The 16,350-nt window shown below is 50.1% G+C and overlaps 1 protein-coding gene across 2 annotated transcripts in view; it reads left to right on the top strand.

Moving 5' to 3' along the window:
* The window catches only part of COL22A1 (collagen type XXII alpha 1 chain), a 242,295-nt gene that overhangs the window by 171,667 nt on the left and 54,278 nt on the right, over positions 1-16,350 (top strand). For both annotated transcript variants that reach the window (XM_068525749.1, XM_068525748.1), the window contains 4 exons: positions 5,429-5,464; positions 6,368-6,421; positions 7,672-7,716; positions 12,083-12,130. In XM_068525749.1, the coding sequence (XP_068381850.1) occupies positions 5,429-5,464; positions 6,368-6,421; positions 7,672-7,716; positions 12,083-12,130 (183 nt within the window). The remainder of the gene's footprint in view (positions 1-5,428; positions 5,465-6,367; positions 6,422-7,671; positions 7,717-12,082; positions 12,131-16,350) is intronic.

Below are 16,350 nucleotides of genomic sequence, written 5' to 3'. Positions count from 1 at the left end.
CTTTTCACAGTACTAGAGGCTAAGAAGTCCAAGATCAAGGTGCTGGCAGATTCAGTGTCTGGTGAGGGCCTGCTTTCTGGTTCATAGATGGCTATTTTTGGTATGTCCTCATGTGGTGGGTGGAAGGGGTCAGGGGGCTTTCTGAGGTTTCTTTAGGAAGACTAATTCCATTCATGAGGGCTTCACCCTCATGACCGAATCACCCCAAACGCCTGTTTCCAACTACCATCGCATTGGGGGTTAAGGTTTCTATGTATGAATTCTGGGGAGACACAAACATGCAGTCTGTAGCACTTGTCTTACTGCTACTTAAAGGAAGCTCCAGTACCCAGCGGTTTTCAGATACTGTTGCTAAGCCTCTTAACATCCAAACTGCCCATGTATCACTGTTGATATTGTTGTTATCATTATTATCTTAACCCAGAAGCACAGTCTAACTTCACCCCATTGCATATAATCCGAATATAAACTGGAGCAGTACATGACCCAGTCTCTGCTTGGTTTTGCATTCAAGAAATAAAGTAATCCCATTCATTCCTCATTTGTCTCTCAAAGAATTTGAGAGGAAATCCAGTGTATTGCCCACAATACCGCTTGTTAAATTAAAACCCCCTTTTCTCCCCCCGGTGGTGCTCTTACATCCCAGGGCTGGTCCTGGGCCTCTCACTTTGTCCCTGAAATTCCCCGGGGCACTCTCTTCTCTGACCAACCCCCTCCCAAGTGTGCCTCGTACCAGAAATGACCACCTCACTTCCACTCCACCCCCCAGCAACAGGGCTACCTTCAAGGTGGTAGGAAGACCAATGGCCTTGTGTCTTCCTAAAGGTCCCCGGAAACCAGGGAGAAGGCAGGTGGTATCCTCTTGGAAATGTCCAGTTTTAGTCTGTTTTTCTTAGAAGAGATTCTCCGCTAAAATTTCTGATGAACAAAACCCTCTATTACATCAGTTTTATCTTTTGTCTTTGGCTATTTTTTTTCATCTGCTGGTGACCAGAAGGAACAACATGGCAAAAGATGTATTGAAGAAACATAGCAGTTCAGGCTTTCTTATTTCTGCAATCCTGCTTTTCACAGGGCCTGCTCTGTTAAGAGTTAGGATTCTGAATCATGCAGGAATTAGCCCCTTCGGAGAGAAACGGACTGAAAGAGGAACTGCAGGGCTGTAACCTGGGTGGTTCCTCTGTCACTTCACGTGTCTCTCCATGGCCCGTCCACTCCCCAGGGTTCATCATTTCAAGCCCTTAATCAGAAAGCCAGGCAGCAGAGGCGGGCACTCTTCGCCCCACCTCCCGCTTCAGAGCCATGAAATCGCGCAGGAACTCGTTACTACCCAAGTGATTCCACCTGAAAAGTAATTGGCTGCTTCCAGCCAAGAGGCCGAAAATCAACTATGCAGTGTCCTCCCTCCGCTTGACTTATTAAAAGCTTCCGTGGTGGGTGAAACGTTACTGAATTTTCATAAATGCTGTCTTTGGCTGACGCTCCTTCCTAATGGCCTGGCTGTCTGTGATGAGGGTTCAGGGGTGTGTTGAGAGCGGGTGTGCGGAGAGGGTGGAGAAGGGGTGCTGACAGGCTGCGAGTTCACCCCTCACACGCCTGTGCTTTACAGGAGCCCTGCCGCTGGCTGGAGTGGTCCGTGTCTGGTCCTGGGCTGAGTCCAGAAGCGGCCACATCCTCAGCCCTTGGGTCCCGTGAAAGCTGGTTTATCCCTTGGTGAAGGCTGGGATCCTGCAGAAGCATCTCCTGAGAGCAGGATTCAAGGGCAAGGAGTTTATTTGGGAAACTGTCTCGGAAATCACCCCTTAGGGAGTGGCAGCCTCCACTGACAAGCCCTCGGAGGCCGTGGGGTACAGGGTGTTTGCAGACCGACTCCTGTTGGGCCCTGGTGGAAGGCTGCTCCCGGGGGTCTGCCCTGCCCTCGGGCCGAGCATCCCCGTATGGCTACAGACGCGCCCGGGGCAGGCACCTGCAGCGAGGAGCGGCCAGGTGGGTGCGTGCCCAGGGGGCTTGGAGAGGGGCCCTGACGGTGCCTGCTTCGTCAGTGTTTTCCAGGTAATCCGTCTGAGGCTCAGGAGGTGAGGTGACTTGGCCAATGTCACGCAGCTAGGCCGGGGCCAGGGCCAGGGTGCAGATCACTGCCACATCCTCCAAAGCCATTTCTCTTCCTCGGCTTCAGCTCTCCTGTGGCTTTGGCAGGGTGGGCAGGGTTGTTCGCTTCCGTTACGTGCTCACGTGAAGGCTGGATTCCTCTCGTCCTTCCTTCCGTGGCACTGAGCTCCAGGGCCTTTGGCGTCCAGGAGCAGCGCCAGGCTCCGGTGGGAGGCCCTTTACGTGCGCTACCCTCCTCAGTCTTTGTAGTGGTTCTGGGAGCCTGAACTATGATTGTTCCCAGCTCACAGATGAGGAAGCTGAGGCTTAGAGAGCTTCAGACAGTGTGCCTGGCTCACCGGGCTGATGAAAGGCAAGCGCAGCACCTAGCCTGGTACCCATGAGCCCTTCAGATAAAAGATGATGGAGAATAAAATGTGTTGAGTTTTCAAATAGATATCTGTGGGAGGAGGGAGGGAGGGGGGATCAAATTTCAAATTTATATAAATATAAATGGCAATATTTTAATTGATGAGACGAGATTTATTGTTTGGTCTCAGAACTTCCCACGGTCTGGACGTTGCTCATAGAACAGTTTAGCACTGCTCCGTCCCTGTGTTTCCTACACACCCGTAGTTGGGCGTCGTCGAGGCTGGAGCAGATTCAGGTTTGATCTTTCTGGCAAGGCTTCACAGGTGGTGTGTGCTGCCATCAGGAGGCATGTGATGCCCAGTGGTGTCTTGCTGTGACATTCACACCCTTTGATAGCCAAGGTGTAGATCAGTTAGCACGTCAGGGCTTGCAAATTGGTGCTATTCTGGTTCAGTCAGTCCTTTTTTATGTGTTAGCTAGAATACTTCTGTATGGAGAGATGTTCCCTCATTTACAATTCGGATACCCGGTGGAAGAGCTCACATGGAAGGCAGGATATAGATGCTTTCCCTTTAATCATTTTCAAATACGACTTGGTTCCCTAGCATCTTGCAGAGATTATCAATGAGGTGTTTTTGTTTTTTATCAATAATTTTGAACCCATGGATTTAAACACATTTGACTTGTTTTAATGTATTGCAGTTATTCTTCCTTTCGCTGTTCAAATGGTCTTATTTTATGCGAATAGGAGACTATTCAAGTTGACCCTGCAGTCTTTGGTGGTTTCCTTGCTCTTTGGAATGACAGGATGTTCCAGATTTGTACATACTCCTTACCCAGATCTGGGATCAGTCATTTCTCCAAGGAGCTGGACTTTCTTTTAGTGGAAAAATGGTGTCAAAGGCCAAAATATGTATTTTGGGTAAAGCGACTCTTGAACAAACCCATCAGAGGGCATAATCTCGGAAAAGAAGGTCATTGTTGAACACATGTTTAGGCTTCAGATTTAGGAATGGCATTGGGAAGTCATGATACAGTCCCTCCTCCACAACACAACTTTTCTGTTTCTTAGAAGTATACTAGCAAGATAGCATGGGAATGCCTGTTCTGGGCCAGGCACCGGTCTGGTTCTCTACTTAGAGGATCTTCTTCTATTTCTGATCACACAAGGCAAGGTGATCACCTAGCTTTGTATTTGTGTTGAGTCTGAAGCTCAGAGAAACTAAGTAACACGCTCAAGGTCAAACGACTAATAACTGATAAAGCTGAGATTTGAAATGAAGACCTTTTTGATGACAAAATCCATGCTTCACATGTAGATTTCATATTAAATGATGGAAGAGAGGAATTCGGAGCTTAGTCTAATGGACAAGTCAAATGCTTGAGGTGGATCATGGAGTTTAATTTGGAAACAAAAGGTGCCTCTAAAATCTGACAGCATTCCCCAGGCCAGTAATAAACTGTCCCTAAGCCCTTTCCTTGAAGAATTAAGTGTGCAGTCTCAGTAAGGAACTACTTTGAAAGGAACGAAATTCGGATGTGTATATATTGGTCCACGTGTACCATTGACCTACAGCTTGACAGAGCAGTGAGAGCTAATGAAGGGAGAATGACCTGTGAGTCAGGTAGACCCCAGGTGGGATTCTGAGTCCATTGTCTTACCTGCTCGACTTGCCCTCTTGGCTTAGGCCTCTGGAGATTTCCCCTACTTCCTTTAGTGCTCAATTCTGCACTTAAAATGCTTACTTTATTTTATCAGGCAGTTCTGGTGGACAGGCTTTTAGGTTACCTGGTCTGTCATACTGCCAGAAACTTATGCCTCTGAGTGAAGTCTCTTCTCCCTCTTGGGATGTCTCAGAAGTTCTCATGGGCACTGCTGCAGGGGTGCACAGGTGCACGGGACCGAGAACAGGCGGTAGGACTCAACCCACCTGGCGAGCGACTCCCGATGTGGCTTGGGCTGGTTCTTTGTCTCTTCTGGGCCTTAGTTTGATCGTCGATGAAAAGGATGATAACACATGATTTTCCAGTTCTCCTCATACCGTAAAATGTTAATTTTAGCAGAGTGCCGTGTGCTGTGTTCTGCTGTGTCCTGACCACGCCCGGGGCCGTGCTGAGCGCTGGCGAGAGCGTGCCGAGCACCCCCAAAACAGCACGCGGTCCTTTCAGTAGAGAGGACAGACGGGCCCCGAAGCGATGACGGCACTAGGCCACACGTCTGAGACGGGATGCACCCAGGGGCTGGGGACCACTTCTAACGAGCCTCCTGGGAGAAGCCAGGGAAGGTTTCCAAGGGTGCTGACATCTAAACTGAGAACCAGCGTGTGGCAAGAATATGTCCAGGCAGAAAAGCAGGGCAGAGTCTTCTCAGGGCTGAGGGACAGTTCTGCTCACTGCAGGACCTGAAAGTCGACGCTAATGCCTCAAGCAAGGGACGCATCTTCAGTGCAACATGGGAAGCCAGATTCTAGGCTGGTCACACTTGCAGGATGGCAGACCCGTGTGTGTGTGTGCGCGCGTGTGTGTGTGTGCGCGCACACCCACCTGTAGGCGTGAGGAGGGACACCCCTGCAGCATCAGCCAAGCAGGCCACTCTGGGGATTCTGGCTGTGGATGTACCCGCCCCCCCAAGGCCTGTGCTGCCCGAGCAGGAAGGGGACTCAGCACGGGGATGCTGGGATGCTGGCTCCACTCCACACCAGAGCTAGAGATGGGCTCAAGTGTCAGACATCCAGTGGGTGCCAGGATGGGGTGGCACTAGTTCAGGGGCAAATGGAGAAGGTTCTAGGAAGATTCCCACGTGCAACGATAGTGGTGGTGTGAGAGCGTGAGACACTATGTCTTAAAGATGGGGGAAGTCAGCTTCTCCTTTCAGGACAGTTAAAGACCTAGCTTAGAAATAAACACCACAGCATGTTTAAATAAACATTTCACTTCTCGTTAGCTTATTTGTTTGTTTGTTTCTTAGGGCCCCTCTGGACCACCAGGAGAAAAAGGGCCTCAGGTACAGTATGATTTAAATAAAGGGCTGGGTTTTGGTGGGAGAAATTATGCAATTAAAGCAATTTCAAATTGCAGGGACCAGAAAATAAAATAGTTTCAAAAAATCTTTAATGTTAAACAGTGCAAACTCTCCAAGATATAAGCACTGACCTATGGAATGGTGGAGTAGGAGGGGGTGGGGCGTTGTCCGGTGCAGTGAGCACGGGTGATCGTTGGGCAGACTGACGCCGCCTTTGCTTTCTGCTATCTCTGCTTCCCAGAAGGACAGCTGTGGTTTAACAAATTTAATCAAATTGCCAGAGGAACTAATTTTGAATCCTGGCTTCACACCCCCGGCCACATAGCCCTGAGCAAGTGAGGGCTCTCTCTTAATCTGTAAGATGGGTGGAAGACACAGGAAAATTCCTACAGGAAGTGAGATCCATCTTGAGGGATGATTTGTGCTGATTCCTGATACTGTCTAGGAATTTTCAGCAGAATGGGAATGACTTTCCAATAACAAATAGTAATGGTCACCTGAGTGCTGGGCTCTGAGCTGGGCCTGTCATAGGGCGATCTACCCAGCCGGCCGGCACCCGGGGCTGGCTATCCACACGGCACCCGGGGTGAGCTCAGGCTCGTCTCACTGCAGGAGCTGCCTTGTCCGCTCAAGAAAGGGGCCTGCGAGGGGGGCCTGGGCAGTCAGGCTCACGGGGAAGATTTTCCGAGCATCCTTTCTGTGTGTATTCAATGCATCCACCTCCACGAGCGCAGTGAAACGCGTAAGCTCTGAGCAGGCAGTTCTCGGGCACCCACGTTCCATCAGAGTCCTGAGAGCACCGGGCCTTTTATACAAGGAGAACCGACCCCAGGAAAGGGGGGCCTTATTTTGCTTAAACTGTGGGCGGGATGTCTTTTTTTTCAGGGGTCTCGAGGCCCACCTGGATTCCCCGGTCCCCAGGGACCAGCTGGCCAAGACGTAAGTAAAGGCAAAGGGTGCCGGCTCTGTCTCCCAACCCCTTCTCCAGCCTCTCCCGGCCTCCCTTGACCAGGATGCCCCCATGGGAGCTGGTCATCTTCACTAGCCCCCCCCTCCCCCATGAACATTTTTAATGTTTTTTGCTCCTCTATTCCCTGTGCCCTGTAAGCTTGCATTGTCTAGTTTCACTTCTTTTGCTTTTGTGTGATGCTTTCAGAAACTTGTAAGCTCCTGGTTATCCCACACAATGCCTCCTGTTGTTTTGTCAGTTTTCTTTTGTACCTAGCTGGTCAGTTCTGCCCCAATCAGGTATCATCTTGTCCATGGACTTGCTCCTCACTCATCCGTGTAATGGCTTGCTCCCTTCAAGGGAATTCTACAGACCTACCTAATACTCTTTGAGGCTGTATCTCTTCCCACTTTGTGACAGTGATAATTGTCTCTTATCTCTGTGATCTGACTTTCGTTCAGATAGATCTGAGCTCCAAGAAGGTAGGAATCATGTGTCTTATGCATCTCTAGGTCCTTGTTGCCTAACAGGGTGACAGGCACATAGATGTTACTCGATACAGACTTACTGACCAAATGGATAAAAGACAACCATGAGTTCTTGGAGCAGAGGTCTAGCACCATTAACCAGTAGTGCTAGACTTATTGCTTAGGCCTGCATCTTTCCATGTCTATAGTTTTGGTTCACTATAAGCAGGAACAATAAATCACCCTCCCCTTCCCTTCCTTGGGTTCTGTTTCAGAGAAGAAAATTACCCTCTAATTCCTGTCTCCAAATACTTGAATTTATTGTATCTGCTCCAGTCTCAATATTACATCCTTAAAGTCAGTTCAGAAGAGCCTTCCTCTTTTTCAAAGCTGGTCCTTCCGCCTCTGTTTGGAAAAGGATGGCAGAAATTTAAGATAGGGGTGTGGGTGTGTGTGTGTGTACACGTGCACACACACGTACACACTTTGCATGCATGAGTGGTTTTCGGTTTTGTGTTTTGGAAAGGAGTTATAGGAGAGGTAGTTTACTGTTTTGAACGTTTGTCACAGTTGAATATTTCCTGAGAAGCTTCGGGTATTCAGCTGAGATTGGAAACCGTGAATTTTCATTGGTGCCAGTCTTACGGTTGGGTGATTTTTTTTTTCTACTGAGTTACACTTGGCAGATTGTAGAGGCTGGGGGAGAGGGTGTGCAGGGCGGATCGGGATTGTGTGCTTAGCAGAACTAATGTTTTCCTTCTCTCTGCTCTTAGGGTGTACCTGGAAACCCAGGAGAAAGGGGGCCTCCTGGCAAACCAGTATGTCATCTAACTGTTCTGGATGAATCTTGATCATCAGTCAGGGGTTCGGGCAGAATAAAATGCAACTCATATGGTTCGAGAGACTTGAAGAAGGGGCTTTTTACAAAGCTGTGGGCAGAGGGAACTAAGCAGAGATGCTGTGCCACCCAGAGATAAAGCACAGAGGGAAGCCAGTACCACCTTGTGCTTCTCTTCAGAGCCAAGAGAAAGCGAGGCTGGTAGGGAAGATGGGGGCTGTCATTGTGGGTTCAAAGCCACTGCCAGGAAGCCTGGCCAGAGGCAAGGAGGGAGCAGTGCCTCCGCCCCCCACTCCAGTTTCCTAATGTGCCTCCTATTGGTCCAGCTCACCCGAGAGCCGGCAGGCAGGTGAGTCCCCCCGATACATCCCCAGGGTGCAGCCTCCCGGGCCTGGAGCAGGACGGAGAAGGATGAATGGTGATGTGGGGGTGAGCAAACGCACAAGAGCTGCATTCACGGCAAGTTCCTCACTGGCCCGTGTCCTGCCCTTTTGTTCAGTAATGTCAGTACCTCCTGGCTTCCCCCTTTTAGGAGTAGAAGAAACTTTCTTTCCTCTCGCACAGCGAGAGCAGGTTGAGCAGAAATGGACAGTCCTGAGCGTCTGGTCCTGGGCTGTGTATCCGCACTCTAGCCCCAGGCTCCTGCAGGCTTCCTTCATGGGCTGTATATTCACCTTCTGGCGAACCGCCTCCCAATTAAGTTACCAATGCCAGAGAAGCCCCAAAGGCTTAGCCAATTAACCAGGCCACGAGTGGGCCCTCCAGGGAAGGAGCAGTGAAGACGAGCAGGTCTGGGTGAGTGGGGCAACAGCGGTGAAGATGCAGGAGAAATTAGTCCATCGAAAGATACTACCCAAGATGGAAGAACCAGTGGCAGCTGCAACTGGGGAATCTCAGGCCTCAGGGCTGGTGTCAGACACCAGTAAGCTCCCCTGGGCAGGAGCTGCCCCTCAGGATGGGTCGGAGAAGCCATCTTTCTCCTCTGTGAGCCTGAGCTGCTACAAGTTTCAGGCAAGGACCCGAGGCCTGGAGGCCCCTGAGGGCGTGGACATCTGTCCCTGACGAATCCGGGCTGCTGGGCACAGCAGAGATCTGGAGGGTCACCTGGTCTGCCTAGAGGGTCCAGGAACTTTTCACTGAAGCCCTGCCAGCGGGATGAGTGAAAAGTCTTGCTGGAGGTTAGAGGGGGGCTTATTCACTAGCTCCTCCTCCTCCATGGAGTCAGATTTACAGCAGCCAAATAAACCTCACAGAAGCCACCCCAGTACCCAAGTGCAAGTCTCAGGTGAAGTGGGTGAAAGAGTACGGTTCAGGCCAGAGGCTGAAGGGGGTTCAGATGACCTCTCCCAAATCCAGACCTTGACACGTCTGCAGAGAAAATTACATCAGCAGAGTCCAGCTGACAAGGTGGACTGACTGTGACGTCCACGGCTGGTCAGCGGCAGAGCAGAGGGACTGAGAGAGGATGGGTCTCTTTTTGACTGCCTTTAAATTCACCGAACACACCCCCCCAGGTGGTCCCAGGTACCGCTGGGTAGCTGTCGGTCTCTGTGATCTCGCTCATCAGATGAGTCATGTTTTCAGGGGTCCCCAAGACTCCCCTCTGGTTCAGTGACTCACCAGAAGGACTCCCAGAACTTGGGAAAGCTGTTAGGCTCACGGTGATTGATGGTTTATTACAGGGAAGGATACAGATTAAGAGCAGCGCAGGGAGGAGATGCACAGGGCAGGGTCCCTGAGAGACGAGGCTCGGGATTCCAGGTGTCCCCTCCCAGCACTCGGTGTTCCCAGCAATCGTGTGTGATCAGAGGGCACGTGGGTGACCACGAGGCGTTGCCACTGAGGGGCGCTCAGGCAAACCTTGGTGTCCAGGCCTTGTAGGTGTGCCTCCCTGGCTGGTCTTGGTTACTCCACCATCTCTAGCCCTCCCACGTGGCCCAAGGACCCCACCATAGATCACATGGTTAGCATAAGTTATCTGCATGGCCCAAGACCCTAGGTCAACAAAGGCGCTCTTATCAGGCAGGGCATTGCAAGGACTTAGAAGTTATCTCCCAGGAGCCAGCTGGGCCGGCCCTCTGGAATGTGCAGGCTTTGGACAACCCAGGCCTGCTGAGCTAAGCCTTTCCTACAGCCATCATCCCTCGGGGGATGGAGAGCGGGGCCTGCAGTGTTTCTCCAACGCTGCACCCCCAGAATCCCTGTCCTGGGAATCCCTCTGTCTAGCCTTGGGTTCTCTGGAAGCAGAGCCTCTGGTGAGGATTCTTGTGCCAACTGATTGAGGTGAAACCTGCCAGGATTGAAGAAAGCAGGGCGTGGTGGGGAAAAGGCAGTCAAAGTTGTGGGCTCAGCTGGAATCTAGGCTCATTCTGATCCTACGGGGAGCAAGCAACGCCGCAGAGCTGGCCCGTCTTGAGTCAGGAGGCCGCACTTAACTCACCTCCATGTCAGCTCATCATTGACCGTGTAACGTCTCTGTGTGACCTTCCAGCCAGCGTCCCGGCGGCTGGTGGTTGGGCACACCAGGAGGGAAGGAGGGTCTAAGCAGGGCACAGACTATGTCTCCTATATCCCGGCACTTCCCACTCCTGTTCTCTTATCCCATCAACAACCAATTCCTCCAGAGCGAACATGGCAATCTCTGATGCGTCCTGTGTCCACCTTCAGAAGGCCACCACCCCACAACGGCCTTGCTCCTGTGTATTCAGACCTATCTTGTGAGACCCACAGAAATGGGCCACAACAGGACATTAACTGAATTATCCCCAAGGCCACGCTGTACCTAGACAGAAAACTCACTCCTTGTTCTCTCTCCTTTTCTAACTGATGCCCAGCCATGCTGTCTAATAGAGCTCATTCTAACTCTACCAGGGGCTCAAATGACAGCAGAAAAATATTCCAAAGAATACAAGCCCAGCAGTGTGAAAATGTCCCAATTTGAACAATAGGAATCTTAGGTTATTAACTTCCCAGGGGAAAATATAAGGCATCAAAATAAAACCCCTCTCCCCCTTTTAAAGCTTTAATTAACGTGGCACAAGTTGGCCTTCCTCCTGAGGGTCGGTCTCAGGAAACTAAGGACGTTCTCGGCTTTGTTCAGCAGATGCAACCCACGTGAGCTCTCCCTGTGGGCTAGTAGTTCCTTCAAAACCTCCAAATCTGAGTCATTCCAACCCCAATCTCTCTCGGGTGTCCTCTTGAAATAGACCAGAGCATTGATAGAATACTTGAGCATTTCAACTCAGAAAACACAGGCATACGCCCAGCCACTGCCAAGGTTATCCTGTGCAAACGTATATGATGCTACTGTCACAGGGCTTTCTGTAGCCACAGGATGTGGCAGAAACCCCATGGGGCCAGGGAGAGGAGGTGGTAGCCAGGGAAATTGTCTCATTGAGAGGCTAGACTGGATTCGTAATTCATAAACCCAAAGTCAAACTTAATCAGGAGGAATCAGCCACCACAAGTCTGATTGTGGCCACAGAGGAAAATCTGTGGAAAATCTAGAGGAAAATCTGCCACCTTCCCTCTGGAGAGTGGATTCTCTGGTACTCTTTTTCCACTGCAAAATTTAGAAGTTTGCAAAGTAGCACACCAGTCTCCCAATTCTTTCCTAAGAATCCCTTCCTCACTTTGGTGTCTGCCTTTGAGCTTCCGTTTCCTTCCCAGCTTCATGTCCCTTGAACCCCATTGTGAACCCCGCCTCTGCTCCACTTGGGCTCCGGGCTGACCACGATCATCACATGCCATGTTCCAACTCACCATGGGTTTGAATGTGAAGTCAGTGACCCACAGACTCCTACACACCTTCAGAGGCTTCGTAATTACTCCCGATTTCTGAAATCTCCTTCCTGAAGTTAGAGACTTCCAACTCATAATGACGAATGAGGTTTAAAATGCTATTTGACCTACGCAAGCTGAGGAAATTGCTTTAAAATCATGCTAGATTGTGAATGACTGATAGCGACTGCTACTACCCATCTGGGGAGTAAAGGGCCGTCCGCCCCTTTGTCTTCCACAGTACCCATAGGACCTATTGGTTTTGATGGAAGTGGGGAGGAGAGGCCACCAGGAGAAGAGAAAGGGCCAGAAGAAGGAGACCGGGGACCAGAAAGGCTGATGTCAGTCAGACTCAGGACTGACAGCCCGTGCACTTGGGCTGCCAAGTCTTTCTATGGCTCCGGAGCGTGGGGCGTAGGCAGGGCGCCTGGCATCCTGTGCCTGGTACAGCTTCGTCCTGTGTTACAGCTTACATTTTGAAGGCTGCGTGCTGCCTAAAGAAGCATGGAGTATGCAGTGTGCATGCATGTGTGTATGTCTGTATTTATTGATTTTTATTCTGACAGGGCCTCTCTCCACTACTGTCTCCAGGGGACATAAATCTCTTGGTTAAGGTAAGAGCATAAAATAAATGTGCATGCGTTTTGAAAATGGTGATGGGGGGATTAGAGATCTCAATAATACGTGCTTTTCTTTTTGTCTGAACAACTATGTTACAGTATTAACAATGATAGCAACATTTGTTGAGAACTCGCTGTGTGCCAGCAGTGTGCTGAAATCCGCTGTCCAGTATGGCAGCCACTGGCCACGTGTGTCAATTTAAATGTAAGTTAATTAAAATTAAACGCAATTAGCAGTTGCGGTCCTTGGTCACACTAGCCACATTCCAGGTACTTACTCGCCACCCGTGGCTGGTGGCTATCTTATTGGACAGTGAGATCCATCACCACAGGAAATCCTCCCAGGCAGTACTACGCGAAATGCTTCCCGCGTGTCTCTTGTTTTATATCCACGATCACTCTCTGATGTTGGTACTATTTATGTTCTTGTTTTGCTTGTTAGAAACCTGAGTCACTGTGAGGGTCAGTGACTTTATGGGACTAGAGTCCACGCCTCACTGATTCCAGAGGCTGACCTCTGACCCCACACAGGAGTGCATCCTGGAGTTCTGAGAGGACGCATGGGCAGGGTCAGGCCGGGTGGGGTTTCTCCTGGTGCGAGGTCCAGAGTGCAGGTGCAGGGAGGTGGAGACGGCTGCCGGGCCCTTAGCCAGGCTGAGTCCAGATGGGAGCGCGTGCTGCGCTCCTGGTCCGAACCGCGCGCGCCTTCTCCACGCGCGGCAGAAGACGCGAGATCAGCACAGCTGTGCCGAGGTAGGGCACGGAAAGCTGGATGCCCAGGAGCCTGGCCAGGGACCTCGGCTCCTAAAGAGAAGAACTGGAGAAGGCTGTGAGCAAGACAGAGGCAGGATAAGGTTTGTGTTTCAGGAAGAGCAGTCCTGCGGCCGTGCGTGTGGAGGACCCTTTGCTGCCTCTGTTCCAAGCTTTTGTCTTAACTTCGGGTGAAGCCTGGCCTTGGATTTTGCGTGTGACCACCCTCTCCCTCACTTCCTGTATTCTAAAAACCACTTGGGAGGTGTCGGAAAATACCTGGTTCTTGCACGAGAGCGAGGGAGGGGAACAAAAGGGAAAAGAAATCCTTCTCAGCAGCCTGGGCCTTTTCATCTCTTTATACGTTGAGATGCCTTGATGGAAAATTATACATTTTATTGGGAAATGAGTAGTAACAGAGCAATCTTTCCTGATTTTCATTGACAAGAGGGAATTTTGTTCTGTTTTTTTTTTTTTTTTTACAACAAGGACATGGCAAGAATTCGTTATCTATTGATTCCAGCCTTGTTTATTACAGGCGTTTACGTTCTCGATCATTTTTTCCTAACTGCGTCCCGCTGGAAGGCCCGGGGTTTGCATCGGCCCCTGTCTTCCCCACCCCACAGCCCCACCAAGGATTTCAACCTCAAGGTGTCCCAGTCCTGATGGCAGTGATAATAGGGGTGAATGCTGCATGGGTTAATGCTTTACGGCTACAGCATTAAGACAAGTATTTAGTCAAGTCGATCCTTCTTACCTGCTAAAGGATGCAGCTGTGTTCCTAAGAGCACCCAGGAACCGCAGAGAGAATGTGAGCACCTACATTCAGGGAAGCACCTGAGACTCCCAGGCCCTACAGAGCTGTTCTTTGCCTGGAAACCCTGTGGACAAGAGCCTGGGCTCTGTGGGTTTGCCCAGGTCTGTGAAGTCAGCTATCCTAGCTCCCTGTTTTATAATCACCTGCTGCCATCTTGATGATGATCTGGTCCAGGTGGGCTGGTGGCAGGACCCTCTCTTGCTAAGAAGGTATCTTTTATTATAGAAAATTTGCCTCATTCTGCTAGTTGGAAAACTGCCTGGTTAGAAAGTTTGTCTTCTAAGAGCTCCTGTTTAATGAACTTCCATAGTTGGATCTGTGCCCGGGGAGGTCATCCTCAGGGCCTCTCCATTAGATGATTCCCTGGGATAAACATTACTTTATCCTATCCTCACCAACAACCCAGTGGGTGGGTACTATTATGTGCTGCATTTTACAGAGCAGGAGATTGGGCACAGAGGGGTCAGTCACTTGTTCAAGGCAACAGAGCTGGATGGCGGCAGAGCGAAGACTCAAACCCAGTGTGACCGACTCCACGTCCTTGTACTCTTAACCCCTCTGCTCTCCGACTTCCTCTTTGCATGCGTCCGAGCTTCCTGACAGCTACCTGACGGAGGACAGGCAGGTAGTGAGTTTCTTGCCTGTCACCTAGAGGTTTGAAATGTAGGCTCCACAACCCTTTGGCAGGAATATGCAGAGAGGATTCAGGAATCCAGCAAGAACTCGCGTGAGATGATCTGGAGGTGATTCCTATGTCTGGCAGAGACTACAGCATTCCTCCAGTTGTACACATTTGATTGAGCACTTGCTCGATATGCTGTCCCACACCAAATACAGTGACACAGCCCGCCGGGTTTGCTGAAAACGTCTCAGGAAAAAGGAAGGGGATGGAGGTGAGAGGGAGTCTGTATTTACAGATTGGAACCCTGCAACGTGCTAGATGCTTCACATGTGTTATTTCAGTTTCACATCCCTCTCCTAAGGTAGGAGAACGATCCTTATTAACAGATATGGAAATAGACTCAAAGGGACTAAGTGACTTGCCTGAGATGACTCAGTTAAGTGGAAAAGTTGGGAGTCAGTATTGATGATCTGGGGCATCTGATCTGCCAGTGGGACAAAGCAACAGATTTCGGGAGGAAAATAACAACTGAAACCACAGTGACACATGTAGCAGCTGGAATCCCTGTGCCGTCACTGTGTGCCAGGCATGGCATCAGGCATTTTCCATTCATTATCTCATGTATTTCTGCCCAGACTCTGAGGTTCTCATCTCACAGATAAGGGACTGAGGCTCGGAGAGGTGAAGCCGTGATCCCAAGCGGGCGGAGGCTTTGGTGTGGTCTGGGCCAGCCCGTCTAGCCGGAAGCAGAACCCTGTCTAGTGGCGGGGAGGGAGAAATTTCCCCCTATAATCCCTCTCGAGTTCTTGTGGCCAGACTAATAATAAAATTGACACACGACATTAACAGAAGAAAAATAAATACGTTTTAATTTGTGCACATGGAGGTCTCATAGAAATGGGACCTAAGATGTGGCCAAAACAGGCAGCTTTTATACTTTTTGGATAAAGAAACAATACATTTGTGAGGAATTGACAGGGCAAAGAAACTTAGGCTTTGGGTCCTAAATTAGTGAAGAATCTAAACAGAGCTTGGACTTAGGGTAGTAAATTAAAAAAGGTTTGTTTATACAGGCTTCTCTGCCTTGAAATCCCTGTTTCTGGGGATAAAGGTTCTTCTGCCTCCAAATGCAGGGAGGGTACTTTTCACATTAGAGGTTTATTCCTTGCTTTCAGGGAGACAGACAGAAGGGCCAGTGTCCCTCTTGCACTGACCATTTCTTACATATCTTTAGTTCAAAATTATATGCTATTGAGACATTTTGGGGCAGCCCACCCTGGGCCCCAGCACTAGTGTCAAGGCATTTCCGGTAGCCCAGGTCAGCAGGGGCTGGGGGCCCCAGGAGCACAGGAGCCAAAGTGAGCATTGTTAGGACCGCAGGTGGGGGGCTGGTCTTGCCCTGTGCTCACTAGATTCCAGGACCTGGAATTCCTTGTACAGTGGAAGGGGCTGCTGGGGGCTGCTCTGGTCATCAGGGAACAATCCTACACAGAATGTGCGACTAAGACACACCCAGGCTGAGTTACCCATGCCACAAATGGAAAAGAAATTGGAAAATAGTGACATTTTGTATTGCTCAGATACAATTTCTTTATGCTGTGGATCCCACTGCGAAGAATGGTTCCGAATCACTCTTGCACCCACCAAGTCCAAAAAATCTCATCCTGTGTGCATTGTTGCCATGTTTGATGGCTGTATCTCATTTTAACGAACTATAGAGAAGGTCTAGGAATAGATGAGATAGATGAGTTCCTCCCAAGTCTGCCACTCTTCCAAACAACAGCAACTGGGAACAGTATCCTTCAGCTTCTCTCATCTGCCATCTCTTCATGTAGCCCAACATTTGGTACTCCTCATCCTCCAAAAACATTCAACCAGCATCTTAAACCACCACTAAAGGAAGATGACACTGGGTGCCAGAAGGTCAGTGGCCAGTTGGTTGGTGGCTGGTCAGGTCGGCTGGTTCCCTCATTTATGGAACTCATGCTCTGCGGAAGGTTATTTGCTACAAAGTGGACATCCAAA

Source organism: Eschrichtius robustus, chromosome 17 (assembly GCF_028021215.1).
Source record: "Eschrichtius robustus isolate mEscRob2 chromosome 17, mEscRob2.pri, whole genome shotgun sequence".
In the NCBI taxonomy this organism is placed as follows: domain Eukaryota; kingdom Metazoa; phylum Chordata; class Mammalia; order Artiodactyla; family Eschrichtiidae; genus Eschrichtius; species Eschrichtius robustus.
This window is presented reverse-complemented; position numbering and strand designations above follow the sequence as displayed.